The sequence below is a fragment of the Cynocephalus volans genome, chromosome 10, assembly GCF_027409185.1.
Source record: "Cynocephalus volans isolate mCynVol1 chromosome 10, mCynVol1.pri, whole genome shotgun sequence".
Taxonomy (NCBI): domain Eukaryota; kingdom Metazoa; phylum Chordata; class Mammalia; order Dermoptera; family Cynocephalidae; genus Cynocephalus; species Cynocephalus volans.
Window position 1 is genome coordinate 56285385 of NC_084469.1, and position 16441 is coordinate 56301825.

The 16441-nt window shown below is 54.1% G+C and overlaps 1 protein-coding gene across 3 annotated transcripts in view; it reads left to right on the forward strand.

Annotated features, from left to right (window-relative positions):
- RYR1 (ryanodine receptor 1) overlaps window positions 1-16441 on the forward strand; it is a 115654-nt gene that overhangs the window by 96116 nt on the left and 3097 nt on the right. For all 3 annotated transcript variants that reach the window (XM_063112129.1, XM_063112130.1, XM_063112131.1), the window contains 12 exons: window positions 3347-3688; window positions 6407-7213; window positions 7912-7994; window positions 8604-8748; window positions 9806-9892; window positions 10923-11174; window positions 11933-12063; window positions 13391-13433; window positions 14864-14994; window positions 15096-15156; window positions 15582-15728; window positions 15985-16119. In XM_063112129.1, coding sequence (XP_062968199.1) covers window positions 3347-3688; window positions 6407-7213; window positions 7912-7994; window positions 8604-8748; window positions 9806-9892; window positions 10923-11174; window positions 11933-12063; window positions 13391-13433; window positions 14864-14994; window positions 15096-15156; window positions 15582-15728; window positions 15985-16119 — 2364 coding nt within the window. The remainder of the gene's footprint in view (window positions 1-3346; window positions 3689-6406; window positions 7214-7911; window positions 7995-8603; window positions 8749-9805; window positions 9893-10922; window positions 11175-11932; window positions 12064-13390; window positions 13434-14863; window positions 14995-15095; window positions 15157-15581; window positions 15729-15984; window positions 16120-16441) is intronic.

The window sequence follows — 16441 nt, forward strand, 5'->3', positions numbered from 1 at the left end:
ATTTCTTTATGGTTTACAAAGCATATTCAGGCGTGGTGCTGATAACACCACAGTCCAGGGTTGAATCCCTGTCCTGGCCAGCCACCAAAATAAAATGAATAAGTAAAATAAAAAATAAATCAATAAAAGGCATATTCAGGATTTTCTTTAAAAAGGATTTGTTAATTTTCGAAAAGTGTGACAAAGTTCAAAACTCTTCTCTGTTTTCAAGATGTTTCATTCATTTGACAAATATGTATGACCACCAACTGTGTGTCAGTCACTGTCCTGGTCCTGAAGGCATAACAGTGAACAAAACAGAGGTCCCATCCTTGCAGACAATAGTCCAGTGGGGAGGGGCAGATGAAAAGAACTAAATACGCAAAATAATTGCAGGTTATAATCTGTGGTCTGAAGGAAATGAGCAGAGTGGCGTGGGAGTGAGCAGGGGCGGAGGAAGCCCTGTAAACTGGCCGGTCGGGGAAGGCCTTTCTGAGGAGGCGACACTGAGACTCAGAGTTAGAAGCGAAGGGTTCCCACCATCTGAAGGTGGAGGAGGTTATGGTATCCTAGGCAAAGGTGACAGCAAACGTAAAGGCCAGAAGAGGGAAACAAGAGGGACGAAAAGGAGGCCAGTGTGGCTGGAGAGGGTGGTTGAGGAGGAGAGAGGAGGAGAAAGTCTGAGAGGTGAGGGAGACATGTGCAGGGACTAGTTGGCTACAGGGAGGAGTTTGACTTTTAACCTGAATGAGATGGAGCCCAGGGAAGATTCTGAGCAGAGGAGGGACTGACCTGAAGCAGGTGTTTACAGGGTTCCTCCCACTGGGTATGGGGACAGAGGGGGACCAGGGGGACCAGGGGGACCAGGGAGACCAGGAAGGAGGCTTCTGTCATGGTCCAAATGGGAGACAATGGGGGACAAAACTACAGTGGAGGCTGTGGAGGGGGCAGAAGTGGGTGCACCTAGATCTATTTTGAAAGCAGAGCTGACAAATTCACTGAAGGATCAGGTGTGGGCGGTGAGACAAAAGAGAGGAATCACGGATGACTCAAAGACTCGAGCTTAAGTATCTGGGTGGATGCTGCTGCTATTCCCGAGATGGGTAAGGCTGTGGGAGGAGAGGTTTTAAAACCACAAGTTCAGTTTTGGCCATTTCCAATTTGAGGTAGACATCAAATTGGAAATGGTCAAAGAGATGTCAGGTAGGGCTTTAGCTGTAAGAGTCTGGATCATGGGAAGCAGTCAGGGCTGGGGATGTAGACCTGATAATCACCGGTATCATGTGGCATTCAGAGCCTGGGGACTCAGGTGATATCTCCATGAAAAGGCTGTATCTCAAGAAGGTGCAAATTCCAGGCCTGGGGCATGCCAACCTTTAGAGGTCTGGAAGAAGAGACTCCAGCAAAGGAAACTGATAATAGAGAAAAAGGCATTCCAAAAGAAGGGGATGGGCAAGCGGCCGATGACAAAAAGAGACCAGCAAAGAACAAGAGCAGAGTCCACAGGTGAATAGGACGGATAGGGTCCCAGGCCTTGTGGAGGGATAGGTTTCCCGCTCCTCATCACAGGGGGGAGGCAGGTTGGTGGAGCGAGGGTAGAAGGTGAGGAGTTCCGGTGTGATTATGTCTCCACGCTCTGCGGTTTCTAGAGCCCTTCATGATATGCAAAGCATGTTACTCATTTAGAAAGCATTTTGCAAAGTTCTTGGCTTTTTACAAAGCACTTTTTAAAGCCAGATAATTTCGCTTCTGTTCATACCCCAGAGTGACATTTCTCAAACTGCATGTTGCAACCCATCCGTAGGTCATGAAATTAATTTAGTAAGTCATGACTAGGATCTTTTAAAGATAAAATAGAACAGTGCAGAGTGTGTTGCACAGCAAAAGTCAGAAGTATGTCGTGAAGCGTTTTTTCCCTTGAGTCACATTGTAAAATGCATTCTCACTGTGGGTGCAGTGAAGAACGTCTGAAAAACTGCCCTGAAGAACCTCTTGCAAAAGTGCATAAGAGATCAGCACAAGAATTTTCAGTGAAAGTGTTGTCTGTAAAGTTAAGACAAACTGGATACAATCTAAATGTCCATCATCAGGAGAATAGATAGAGGGCTATATTTATAAAATAGGAGTGAAAATGAATTCATTCGATTTATATATATATATATCAACATGGATAGATCTTGAAAACACACAGTTGAGTGAAAAAAAAGCAAGTTTCAAATTAAATGGTTAGAATAGCAACTCACTAAATCAAAAAAGCACACAGGATACTATACACTTTTTTTGTGTGGGCAATGGATGGGTACAGGTAGTAGAAGTATTGACAGATGTCTGGGAGGATGTGCACCAACTCCAGGACAGTGGTTACCAGGGAGAGTGGAGGGGATGGGGCAAGGAAGAGAACACATAGGCCTTTAACCATATCTGTCATGTTTCAGTTCTTTAAAAATGTTACTATGATCACTTGTTAATTCTGGGCGATGGGCACATGACTGTTTTTTCCCAGTTGAAATTCAGAGGCCTCCACTGTCAGGTGTCAATTATTCAATTGCTGGAAATAGGATGGGGGCGCTGAGGTGGTGGCATGTATCAGTCAGGGTCCCAGCAGCAAGCAGCACATGCAGACTGACCCAGTCAGGGAGACTTTTATAAAGGGAGTGTTTTCAAAGCTGGGGGCAGGGGGTAGGGAAGACACAGGAGTTCTGCAGTCCTCTGGGGTTTACGATCCTGGAAGCTGTTTCTACCTCTAGACTTGGGGGAGGTGATCTGGAGGAAAGACAGCTACCTAATTTGGAGACAGATGGAGCTGTGCAGACAGGGCTGCAGGGACTGGCCTTTGAGTGAGGGTCACTCCAGCACAGGGAGGAAGCCAGAGAGATAAATACCACAGCTCCATTCTTCTCATCCCTAATCCTAAATGGATGGACCCCGCCTCAAGCCAGAGGACTAAGAGAGCCTCTGGTGCAGACCATAGGTGCCATCAAGGGCGGGCGCGGCGGGGAGACGTGTAGAGGGGGTCTGGAGGGCCACGCCGGGATGGCACACGGAGAGCTTGTAATAGTATCTTTTTACCAGTTACTGCACAAGTGCTGAGTCTCATCAGTTCTTAGGAGCACATTTTTCACATTCTACCATCTCTGAAAATGGAATGTATCTTACAGCAGATGACTGCTCAGCTTTGTTGAAATGGAGCATTTCAGTATTTTAACAGCTGGTACAACCTTACCTGTGCCATCCTGCTGAGTGTCAGCCATGGGTGTTGATTATATGATTCTGGATTTTTCTGTCTCTATGAAAAGTCCATAGTTACTTTAAGAAGAGCATTGAGGGTCCCCAGGCCATCCCACTGACATCCCTTCCTACTTCCCAGGCCATGGACAGCCAGAAGCAGTTCACCAGTCCAGAAATCCAGTTCCTGCTTTCGTGCTCTGAAGCGGATGAGAACGAAATGATCAACTGCGAGGAGTTCGCCAACCGCTTCCAGGAGCCAGCTCGCGACATCGGCTTCAACGTGGCGGTTCTGCTAACCAACCTGTCAGAGCACGTGCCACACGACCCGCGCCTGCACAACTTCCTGGAGCTGGCTGAGAGCATCCTCGATTACTTCCGGCCCTACCTGGGCCGCATCGAGATCATGGGCTCCTCACGCCGCATCGAGCGTATCTACTTTGAGATCTCGGAGACCAACCGTGCCCAGTGGGAGATGCCTCAGGTCGGCGGACCTGCGCCTGTGCATGCTTCGGGGTTTCAGGAATGCCGGTGGTCGTTCCTTGCATGCTTGGACCCCACCTGGGGCTGTGTACGTCTTGCACATCTGCTCTGTACGTCTTGCACATCTGCTCTGTACGTCTTGCACATCTGCTCTGTACGTCTTGCACATCCACTCTGCAGCCCTTGCTCGGGTCTGGCAATCCCTCACCCATTCTTCTGTACACATCTTATGGGCCCTGCCCTTGCACATCCCCAGCTCGCCCATACCAGCATCTTGCAGACTTGGCCCACACATGGATGTACATCCCCCGTGCATGCAGCAGCATTGATACGCCCTCACTGTGGCTGCTCACACGCCATGCCTACCCCTTGCACACTCACCCCAAGAGCTCTAGCATGCCTTAAAGCCGATGCAATCACATCCACACTCTCACGTACTTGAACCAACGTGTTATACAACCCTCACTCACCTTCCCAGCAGCCCCTGGTGTGCTCTCTCAGCCCTGGCTTGCCCATGCCCAGTCTTTTGCATACTCACCTTGGGGTCTCTGGGGTGCCCTGGCATGCTGGCACACCCCTCACCACTCACCACATGTGCCCTCAAATGCCTTCTGAGGGTCTAGCACACGATGCATACCCCACTTCTGGGCCCACACGTAGGTGCACACCTTTTGCACACTCACCCTTAGGATGCCAGTGTGCCCTCCTGCAGCCCTGGCATGACTCATTCATTCACGTCCCACATACTTTCACTGTAGCCCTAGCACAGCCATGATCACCCACATACACTTGGGCTGCCCTCTCAATCTCACTCACAAGAGCACCAGAGTCCTTGGCAGCTCAGGCCTGATGTGCCCTATCTCAGCCCATCATGTGCCCAGTCCACAAATGCTTGAACGCCCTCACACACTCTCTTGCCCCAGGAGTACGCTCATGTGGCTCTGGCACACGCCAGCTCACCTCCCATGCCTAGCTTATGTGTGGTTCCCATCCCTTCTCTCACAGTCCCCACATGGCTGTCACACATCTTCGCTCAACCCCAGCTCTGCTCCTGTTGCCCTAGTGGTCCCTCTGCTTACACTCACCTTGCAACACTTCCCTTTTGTTCCTCAGGTGCCCCCAGGCACCTGCACACTCCTCCCATGTGCTCTTGCACACCCCTCTCACGCTCCTGGCCCATGAGGCTTGCACATCCATCACCTTCTTAACTACTGGGCTCTTCGTATCTCTCAGTGGACACCCAGCTCGTGCACACATGAGTTCATGTCCCAGTCCTCATGTTCTGGACCCTTTTATACTGATTCCTGGGTCCCCCTTGCATACTCATGCCTGCCTCACATACACTGAGTGTATAATTGCGGTCCCCTCCCACACTCGCATTCTTTCTCTCCCCTATATGGTCCCAGGCCCTCACACACCTGCCCCATGTACCCCTGCCCACTGTACACGCTGAGCCTCACATGGTTGCACACATCTGACGTCCTCCCATGCCGCCATGCCCTCCTTACACCTGATTCCTCCCTTGTCCCTGGTACCCCCGATATACTCTACAGGAACTTTTCAGATCTTGCACTCACCTGTTCTTGGGGCACCACTGCACACTCACCCCCTGTCTGACCCACATGTGGTCGCACCATCCTTGCACCCAGGATGTCTGTGCATCCCCGCATCTGAAAGAGCCCCTTTCACCACGCCCCTTTACACTCACTCCTTTTTTTTTTTTTTAAAGATGACCAGTAAGGGGATCTTAACCCTTGAGTTGGTGTTGTCAGCACCATGCTCACCCAGTGAGCCAACCAGCCATCCCTATATGGGATCTGAATCCATGGCCTTGGTGTTATCAGCACCACACTCTCCTGAGTGAGCCACAGGCCAGCCCTTCACACTCACTCCTTGTATATGGGTGGAAGCTCTTTGTCCCTCATGTGCACCCCAAGTGTATACTCGTTCCCTTAGTGTTATTCCTCCACACACTACTTCCTCCTGCTCACCCCTTCCCGTTCCCACTTTCCCCTGCTCTTCATGTATGCCCATGTGGACCTGGAGCCCTAGTAGGGCAGTATAGTAATAGCCAACACGATATGGCATTCACTAGGTGTCAGGCGCGTTCGAGTCTCTCAGCCGTGCCTTCCTTAATTCATTTAACCCTCCTACCAGCCCTGTAACATAGGTCTTACTATTATGCCCCATCTTACAGAGGAGGTAACCGAGGCCTGGAGGGTTAAGCCAAGATCACCCAGCTGCTCAGTGGCACAATCAGGATTCCAACCCACGCAGGCAGGCTGCAGAACCTTTGCCTTCAACCGCTATGCTCTTTCTTTCAAAGAGGCTCAAAACATCCGTTCTGGAGCCAGCTCGTTGGGAGTTCCAATCTACCATTTGCCAGCTCTCATCTGTGTCACCCTGGGCACGTGGCTTTCTGGGCCTCCGTTTCTTCATCTGTAAAATGGGGATAATAGCCCCTACCCCTAGGGTCGTTCGTGAGCATTAAACGAGTTCGATGTAAACCGCTTGGTTCGGGGCCTGGCCTTACCGAAGCGCTTGCGAGAGCACCTACAGCGGGCACTACGTAGGCTTGCTGTTCACCGGAACAGCGACGACACTGCACGTGGGACAGCGCCTGCTGCCGTGCACACTTGTGCTGCCACTGCTGCTGTCGCCGTTGTCCCCAGCCCCTGCTGACGGTGTCCCCGTCTGTCCCTTCCGGCCCGCGCTGCAGGTGAAGGAGTCGAAGCGCCAGTTCATCTTCGACGTGGTGAACGAGGGCGGCGAGGCAGAGAAGATGGAGCTCTTCGTGAGCTTCTGCGAGGACACCATCTTCGAGATGCAGATCGCCGCGCAGATCTCGGAGCCCGAGGGCGAGCCCGAGGCGGACGACGACGAGGGCGCGGCCGAGGCGGGCGCCGACGGAGCCGAGGAGGGCGCGGCGGGGCCCGAGGGCGCGGCGGGCCCGGCGGCGGCGGGCGTGGCGGCGCGCGTGGCGGCGGCGGCCGGCCGGGCCCTGCGCGGCCTCAGCTACCGCAGCCTGCGGCGGCGCGTGCGGCGGCTGCGGCGGCTGACGGCGCGCGAGGCGGCCGCGGCGGTGGCCGCGCTGCTCTGGGCGGCCGTGGCGCGCGCGGGGGCGGCGGGCGCGGGGGCGGCGGCGGGCGCGCTGCGCCTGCTCTGGGGCTCGCTCTTCGGGGGAGGCCTCGTGGAGGGCGCCAAGAAGGTGACGGTGACCGAGCTCCTGGCGGGCATGCCCGACCCCACCGGCGACGAGGTGCACGGGGAGCAGCCGGCCGGGCCCGGCGGAGACGCCGACGGCGAGGGCGCGGGCGAGGGCGCGGGCGACGCCGCCGAGGGCGCGGGCGACGAGGAGGCGGCAGCGCGCGAGGCCGTGCCTGGCATCGCCGACGGAGCCGGGGCCGGAGCCGACGGGGGTCCCTTCCGGCCCGAAGGGGCTGGCGGTCTTGGGGACATGGGTGACATGACGCCGGCGGAGCCGCCCACGCCCGAGGGCTCCCCCATCCTCAAGAGGAAGCTGGGGGTGAGAGGGCAGGCGGGACTTCAGGGAGATCGGGGTGGGAGGGAGGAAGAGAGACTCGGAGACGGGGACGGGGCTGGGTGGAGACGCATGAGAGCAGAGACGTGGCCAGAGCGAGCCTGGGACGCCTGCAGAGACAGAGACCCTCAGAGAGAGACAGAGGGGTAGAGGGCCACAGAGAAAGGGCCTCGGACACGGAGGCCTGGAGGAAGGGAGAAGGACCCCTGGAGAGCTGGAGAGAGCAAGAGACCCAGAGACCACAGCAGAGGGGCAAAAAAGACCAGGACTGCCAAGACCCAAGACAGCGTCAGGGACGCTAGGAACGACCCGCAGACACACACGGTGGGGGATGAAGTAGCCCACGTGGGAAAGGCTCCCGAAGCATGCTCAGGCCCTTGGTGCTGTGACGCCATGGTGGGGCGCGGTTGCCCAGGTGATGGAAGGCATGGAGGAGAAGAGCTCCATTTGGAGTCGGCCTGATCCTGCACACTGCTTTGGGCAAGGCTCTCCACCTCTCTGAGTCTCAGTTTCCTCTTTGTGAAATGGGACTCATAACCTTCCTTCCTTCTGGTGGGGGAAGGGTAAAACTTAGATTGCCCAGAGGAAATGAAGAGACAGGGAGCAGAGGAGAACAGGCAGACGAGCACTGAGAAGCGCTTGGGGTGCGGCTCCGCCCTCACGCCTACCCCGCCCGCCCGCAGGTGGATGGCGTGGAAGAGGATCTGCCTCCAGAACCGGAGCCCGAGCCCGAGCCAGAGCCGGAGCCCGAGCCAGAGAAAGCAGAGTGAGTGCCTCCCTCATGGACTGGGAGCCTCCTGAGGTCAGGGCCCGAGGCTGTCCTGGTCGCCCTACGTCCTCAGCATCACCCAGCCCAGACCCGGGCACAGAGGAGAGTCTCCATGAAAGGGAATAGAGAAATGAACACTCCCTTCTTACTGCCAGGCCTTTGTGTGTGTCATTTCCTCTGCCGGGAACACCTTTCCCTTGTGCTTTATCTGAGTCTTCCCCATTCTTTCCATCCTGGCTCACATGTGTCCTTGAGGAAGCTTACACTGATATCTGCTACCCTCCTAAGCTGAGGAGGCGTCTCCTCCAGGTTTGCACAGCCCCCTCAGTTTCCCTCATCCCAGTCCCGATTACTCTGGGCTGTCACTGCCTGATGACACTGTCACTGTCCGTCTCCCCCATTGGACTGGAGCCCAATGAAGACAGGGCCTGAGGTTGTCTCATCACCGTGTCCCCAACACCACCCAGACCTGAGCCAGGCACAGGGTGGACCTCCAGTGAATGGCTTTGAATGAACAAAAGAATGAATGCCAGCTACCCCACCCCCCAAAAAAGAATGAGTGTATTGCCCAGGTATCTCCTGACTTCTCTGTTCTCTGCCATCCAGTGCTGAGAATGGGGAGAAAGAAGAAGTCCCCAGGCCCCCACCGGAGCCCCCCAAGAAGACAGCATCTCCTTCACCCCCTCCAAAGAAGGAGGAAGCTGGAAGCGAATTCTGGGCAGAATTGGAAGTGCAGAGGGTGAAATTCTTGGTGAGGACGCAGCACGGGCATGCTGAAACTTCTTCTCCGAGGGAGACCCACTTCCCACACCTCCCTCTTCTCCCTGCCCTGTCTGGAGCTCCCCTGTACCAGGCTCATCTCTGAGAGGAACACAGGCTGGGGAGAGGGCAGCAATGTCCGCAAACACAGCCAGGACCTGGGCATAGGGCAGCATTTTCAGGTGGCCCTCACCTGACTCCTCACCCTCTCCCTGCTCATGATCCTGATTCCAACTCCACACCTGTGCTCATCTGGGGCCACCTGCTCACCCCCATCCTCTATGCACAGCTAAATTCAACTGAGGCCACTGCCCTAGTCTTCCAAGCATGGCCTGTTTCTTGGCTCTTATCCCTTTGGGCCTGAGCCCCCCACCCCAGCCCCAGCTCCGCCTGTGGAGGTCTGAGTTCTCCCCACTCCTGGGGAAGAGCTCGTCTCCTCACGCGGGCCAGGAAGGAGGGAGGGCATTCGGGAGGCAGGGCCAGGGCTCCGTCTGTTCTGTCCTCTCCCCAGTCCCAGCCTGGTGCATGGGGTGAAGGAAGCATGTAGGACAGAAGGTGGTTCAGTGAAGATTCGTGGGAAGAATGAGGGATGGTGGGAAAAGTGGAGAGAAAAAGAGGAAGGGAGAGATGGAATAAGATGGCCCTTGCCTGGGGAAAAGCAGATAGGGTAACCTCACACCAGAGGCAGCATGTGAGTGCTTGTGAGTGTGCACTCTGAAACCCGATTGCCTGGGTTCAAGTCCCAGGACTGCCACTCTTTGGCTATGTTACCTTGAGCAAGACACCACCTCCCTGAGCCTCAGTTTCCTCATCTGTAAACTGGGCATAACAGCAGTACCCACTTCATAGGATTGTGGTAAGAATTAAACAAGTTCATGCATATAAAGCCCTTAGTCGGGTCTTGGTGTACAGCAAGCCCTCAATAAATAGGAGGTTGTGGATCGGATATTGAGACCCCAGGTAGTTTGATTGTGGGTAAATAATGGGATGAATCTCCAGGGAAGAGGCTGGACTGTGAACTCTGTCTTTCTCTTTTTCTCTTCCCTCAGAACTACCTCTCCCGGAACTTTTATACCCTGCGGTTCCTTGCCCTCTTCTTGGCATTTGCCATCAACTTCATCTTGCTGTTTTATAAGGTGCTGGTCATGAAGGACCGGGAGAAGCAGGCCCTTATCCCGGCTGTGGGGCAGGAGGCTTAGCCCCCCCATAGGGTCCCAGGGCCCCTCAGTGAAGGGACAGGGTGTTGGGCTTGGGGTTCTTAGGAGGGTTCAGTCTGGACACCTGGATCTTGGGACCCTCATGGGGGTGACTGGGAGCATCTGGGTCCATCTGGGACAAACATCCAAGTATCTGTGGAAGTTGGAGTAGGAGAGGGACCTGGGTTCCCTGCGCAGCTCTGCTACTTGCTAGCCCTGTGTGCTGGGTGCAGGCTCTCGCCTCTGCAACACCTACTGATTCAACACCTTTGCCTTCACGTAAGCTAAAGAAAAGTTTGTGGGGAGGAGGAAATGGGCAGCTCACAGAATGGAAGGAAAGGGCTAAGAGCCAGGCCTCCTGAAGGACGAAGGGACCCTTGGGGTCTTACCAGGGGTTTAGGTAACAGGACAGAGAGACAGACTAGAGAGAGATCAGAGTATGACTTTGGTGGGATCGAGTCCTGGCTTCACCGCTCACTGGCTGCACGATGTTAGGCAAGGTGCTTAACCTCTCAATGCCTCAATTTCCTCATCTGTAAAATGGCATAGTAACAGTGTCTACCTCTTAGAGCTGTGGGGATTAAAAGAGGATTACTATGTGTAAAGCACTTAGTATAGTACTTGGCATATAGAAAGTGCTGTATAAATGTTAGCTACTGCTAATTTTGGTATAAGTGTTAATATTAGTGGTCAGTCTCTTTAGGGCTCCACTATCAAGATGAATTAACTCTGTTTTCAGTCCGCCTGTCACTCAGTTCAATAGGCAAAGTCCCAGGACAGAATCTGATTTGTTAGCGAAGGTCCTGGGCCTGCACCTCAATCTTGATTGACAGTCCTGCTTTGACTGTATCTGCTGTGGCCCCAGTCCAATCTCAGGAGTGGTGACTGTTTTGTTAGTGGGGTCTAGGTGTGGCAGGCCAGGTGCCAGGACACTGGGGTCCTGCTCTGACTGACCTCTGTTCCACTTCAGGTCTCAGATTCTCCACCAGGGGAGGATGACATGGAGGGCTCAGCAGCTGGGGACCTGTCAGGTGCAGGGTCTGGTGGCAGCTCTGGCTGGGGCTCAGGGGCCGGTGAGGAGGCAGAGGGCGATGAGGATGAGAACATGGTGTACTACTTCCTGGAGGAGAGCACGGGCTATATGGAACCTGCCCTGCGGTGCTTGAGCCTGCTGCATACACTGGTGGCCTTTCTCTGCATCATTGGCTACAACTGCCTCAAGGTGGGCCATGGCCATGGTTCTGGGGTAGGGGGGCTTGTGGAAGGGAAGGAGGTGGCTGAGAGGATGTGGGTCAGGGGGTCCTCATAGTGGTTTGGACGGAAGGGACCTGGGTTGGGGTACAGGCTGGGAAACTGGGTACAGGATTGGGGTCTTCAGCAAGGATGATATTCAAAGTGGGAACTGATGCAGATCATAGCTGAGGAACTGATCCTGGACTACTCTCTTGATCCTTAACTATTGGATGAACACAATCCTTTGGGCCTAACACTTTTGCATATGCTGTTCTCTCTGCCTGTAATTCTTTGCCCCTCTCCACCCCTTTATACCTGCCTCTGTTTTATTTTTCCCCCATCCCATCCCTGACCCCTCTGCCTGTGCCTCCCCATCCCACCCTGACCCCTCTGCCTGGGCCTCCCCATCCCACCCTGACCCCTCTGCCTGGGCCTCCCCATCCCACCCTGACCCCTCTGCCTGGGCCTCCCCATTCCATCCTCTACCCCTCTGCCTGGGCCTCCCCATCCCACCCTGATCCCTCTGCCTGGGCCTCCCCATCCCAGCCCTGACCCCTCTGCCTGTGCCTCCCCATCCCACCCTGACCCCTCTGCCTGTGCCTTCCTATTTCTGCCCTGATTGCTCTGGGAAAGATCTTCTAATGTGGTGTCTCATGTAGGCGACAGCAAGATCTCGTGGCTTCTGCTGAGGCTGTGGTCTCACTGAGGTGCCTGATGCCCACCCCTTTGTCTCTCTCCACAATCTAGGTGCCCCTGGTGATCTTTAAGCGGGAGAAGGAGCTGGCCCGAAAGCTGGAGTTTGATGGTCTCTACATCACGGAGCAGCCTGAGGACGATGACGTGAAGGGGCAGTGGGACCGACTGGTGCTCAACACGCCGTAAGGGCGTGGCCCCCACCTCAGGGTGGCCAGGGGGAGCGGAGTTATACTTCCACCCCAGTCCAGACCTGGACCTCAAAAAACCAGGGTTCCAGTCCCTGCCGGCTCTGCCTCATCCTCCCCAAGCCTTAGTCTTCCTCTCCATAAAATAGACACATTTCCTATGCATTAAAGTACCTATGAGGATGTTGGGACACATGGAGGTTCCTGGGCCCCAGCCCTGGAGGTTCTGGCTCAGTGAGTCTGGGGTAGAGCCTAGGAACCTGCATTTTAAACCCTGCCCTCAGGTGTGAGTCTCACCCAGGTGCTCTGAGTGGGAAAGAAAAAATCATTTGGTTTTTAAACTGGACCCAGAGAGGGGATGAGGGTACATGAGGGCAATGTGGGGGGATTCCGGACCCCCAATCCACACCCCCAGCCCACTCCATTTCCCCCAGATCAAGTCCCATTTCATTTGTTTACACAGCAGGGCTGCATTGTTAGAAGGGAACATCTCTAGAATAAGAACTCCAGGTCAGATTCGAGTCCTGGGTTGGCCATACCCAAGCTGGGAATTCTTGGTCAAGTCACTTAGCTTCTCTGTGCCTCAGTTACCTCATCTGTAAAGTGGGGATAAATAATAACAAGGATCTTGTAGTTATTAAATGAGTTAATATAGTTTCTGGGACACAGTAAGTTTTAGATGAGGGTTGGACATTATTTTAATATGGGGTCCTGCCTAGTAGAGGAAGGGAGGTAAGCCACACTGAGAACATCCTACACTCTCATTGTCACTGTCAAAAGCACATTTAACTTACACACATTCAGGTACATGTGTTTAAGAGAGAGAGAGAGAGCTGTTTAAAATAGTGTCCACTTAGGGCCAGCCAGTGGCTCACTCGGGAGAGTGTGGTGCTGATAACACCAAGGCCATGGGTTCGGGTCCCTGTATAGGAATGGCCGGTTAGCTCACTTGGGAGAGCGTGGTGCTGACAACACCAGGTCAAGGGTTAAGATCCCCTTACCGTTCATCTTTAAAAAAAAAAAAAAAAAAACTGTCCACTTGAAATTTGACTCCTTTATACCATTTCCCATGAAAAGAAACCAGGCTCCTTGGAGAAACGGCAGCCATGCAAGAGCTTCCCACCAGAGTGCAATTCTGGTGTCTTTTTGCACCCTTGCCTCTAATGCAAGTCCCCTGCCTCACCCGGCTCCACCAAAGATGGCAGTGGGGTCCCCGCGGTGTGGGGTCCCCTTTAAAGAAAGCGTTGGAATTTTAAACCCTGGCCTGGCTGGTGGCACTTGATCCCTTTTGCTGCGACATCTCACAGTCATTTTCTCTTGGCAGGTCTTTCCCCAGCAACTACTGGGACAAGTTTGTCAAGCGGAAGGTGAGAGGATGTGAACAGGGAGGTGGAAGAGCCTCCTGGGCTGGGTCCCTTGCTGCCACCAGGTCATACCAGCTTTGCCGAGCACTTGCTTTGTGTGTGACTTTGGGCAGGGGGCTTTGCCTCTCTGAGGAGCACCTCAGTTTCCCCATGGGGAAATGGACATGACAATTACACTTCCCTCTCCTGAATGAGACGATATGTGTAAAGTGGATAGCACAGTGCCTGGCACAAAGTGAATATCGATAAATATTTGTTGGAGGGAGGAAGTGGGCAATGCTGTTTTAAGCACTCAGTTAAGCACACAGATTCGGGAGCCAGACTGCCTGCTTTTCTACTCCTCACTTGTCAACTTTTCTGTGCCTCAGTTTCCCTCATGTTCATAGTGGGGTAATAATAGGGCCAACCCTACAGAGTTATTGTAAGGATTATATGATCTATTACGTGAGCAGAAACTTGCACATAAGAAAACTCTAGATAAAAGTGTTGGCTGTTACTATCATTCATTCACTCAGTAAGTGTTTATGGAGCACCTGTTGCATGCCAGGAACTGTTTTAGGAAGTTGGGATCCAGCAGCAAACAAAACAGTGATTCTGACATTCCAGTTGGAAAGACAGATGATGAACACTTTGACAATGTGCAGGTGGTGATAAATCCTGTAGAAAAAAATAAAGTGCTGGGCCGGCCCGTGGCTCACTCGGGAGAGTGCGGTGCTGATAACACCAAGGCCACGGGTTCGGATCCCTATATAGGGATGGCTGGTTAGCTCACCTGGGAGAGCGTGGAGCTGACAACACCAAGTCAAGGGTGAAGATCCCCTTACTGGTCATCTTTAAAAAAAAAAAAAAGAAAAGAAAGAAAGCGCTTGTAACACCAAGGTCAAGGGTTCAGATCCCCATACCGGCCAGCTGCCAAAAAAAAAAAAAAGAGTGTGAAGAGGGTTGGGGTGTGTGTGTTAGCCAGGAGAGGTTGTTATTTTATGTAGGGTGCTCAGGAAAAGTCACACATTAATAAGGAGGTGAGGGAATGAGCCAGGTGGACATGTGGGGAAGAGCCCGTGTGAAGGCCCTGAGGCAGGAGTGTGCCTGGTGCATCTCAGGAACTACGAGGAGGCTCGTGGGGCTGGGATAGAGTGAAGCAGGGAAAGGGAGGAGGGAAGGTCACAGACTAGAGGGCCTAAGTACGTGATTCTTTGTGTACCTGTGTAAAAGTAATAAATTGTATTTAATTTGGCTAATGAATCAGCTGGGCCTTTATCACTTTTGGACTCTTCCCCTGAAGATCTGAAGAAAGCTCTGGCCCTTCTCCCCAGAAAAATGCACCCCCAATTTCTCTCACAAAGTTCAGAGTCCCCAGGACCCCCCCCCATATGGGCCATGACATTCACCCCCACTCCAGCAATGTCTGCATGGCCTGACACTTTCTTGGGCAGGTCCTGGACAAACATGGGGACATCTACGGGCGGGAGCGGATTGCCGAGCTGCTGGGCATGGATCTGGCCACGCTGGAGATCACAGCCCACAACGAGCGCAAGCCAGACCCCCCACCAGGACTGCTGACCTGGTGAGCCAGGGCTGACGCTGCACAGGTCTGGGGCAGGCAGGGAGGCGGCCAGCGTCTGACCCTCAGGCATTGGCCATCTCCCCACCACTCCCTGCACACAGGCTCATGTCCATCGATGTCAAGTACCAGATCTGGAAGTTTGGGGTCATCTTCACAGACAATGTGAGGAGGGGCCCATGGATGGGGGAGGGACTCAGCAGGCTTGGGGCATTAGGAGGGTTGGGGGCTCCACCCCAGATGTCCCTGACCAGAGACTGTACCTCTGATCCTGTGCACCTCTAATCCTAGGGTACCGTCTGGCATTTCCCAACGCTCCTTGTCCCCCAGAACATCCTTTGACTCCCTTAGAGTGCTTTTGGGCTCCCAGACAACTTCCTTCTGCAAAGGGTTCCCCACCTCCCCTTGGATACCTTCTCACCCAGAGTGCTCCATTACTCTCCTGTACTCCCGGTGCCCCACATACTCCCTAACCAGAGGTGGTACCCTGATCCCCAGAGCACTCCCGGCCCTCCCAAGTGCTCCCTGCCCCCTGGAGTGCTCCCCGGGTGCCCCTGCATGCTCCCTGACCCCTCCCTGTGTGTCCACAGTCTTTCCTGTACCTGGGCTGGTACATGGTGATGTCCGTCCTGGGGCACTACAACAACTTCTTCTTTGCCGCCCACCTCCTGGATATTGCCATGGGGGTCAAGACGCTGCGCACCATCCTCTCCTCTGTCACCCACAATGGGAAGCAGGTGTGGAGAGGACCTAGCTAAGGGACATGAGCCTGGCAGGGAAGAGCGTGGCAGTCTGGGTAGGGGTGGAGGGGTGAGGGCCAGGATGTTGGGGTGAGGGTGGGGACAAGGCTGGGTGGGCCGAGCCAGGGCAAGTGTGGGCAGTGAGGCCCAGGGGGTGAGGGCCACATAGGCACAGGCACATGGGTAAGGATTCAGAATGGGCACGGGGGAGAGGAAAGCTGAGTGGAGCTGACCCGCCCCTGCCTGCCCCCAGCTGGTGATGACCGTGGGCCTCCTGGCAGTGGTGGTCTACCTGTACACGGTGGTGGCCTTCAACTTCTTCCGCAAGTTCTACAACAAGAGTGAGGATGAGGACGAGCCTGACATGAAGTGTGATGACATGATGACGGTGAGCCCGTCCCCCAGCACTCTGGGGCAAGTTGCTGACCCCTCGTTTTCCCATTTGTAAGTGGGGTTAGTCATAGTACCTTCCTCCTGGACTTGTGAGAGTTCAGCGAACCAGTACATGTAAGGTACTTTGAACAGTGCCAGGCACCTATAAGTGCTCCATAATGTTAACCATTGTTTCAGGATTATTTGAGCTTTTAAGAGGGTTATTATTGAGGAGCTGGCTGGTTAGCTCAGTTGGTTAGCGTGTGGTGCTGATAACACCACAGGTCCCTATGCCAGCCAGTTGCAAAACAAAGAAACAAACAAACACCAAGAGTTTT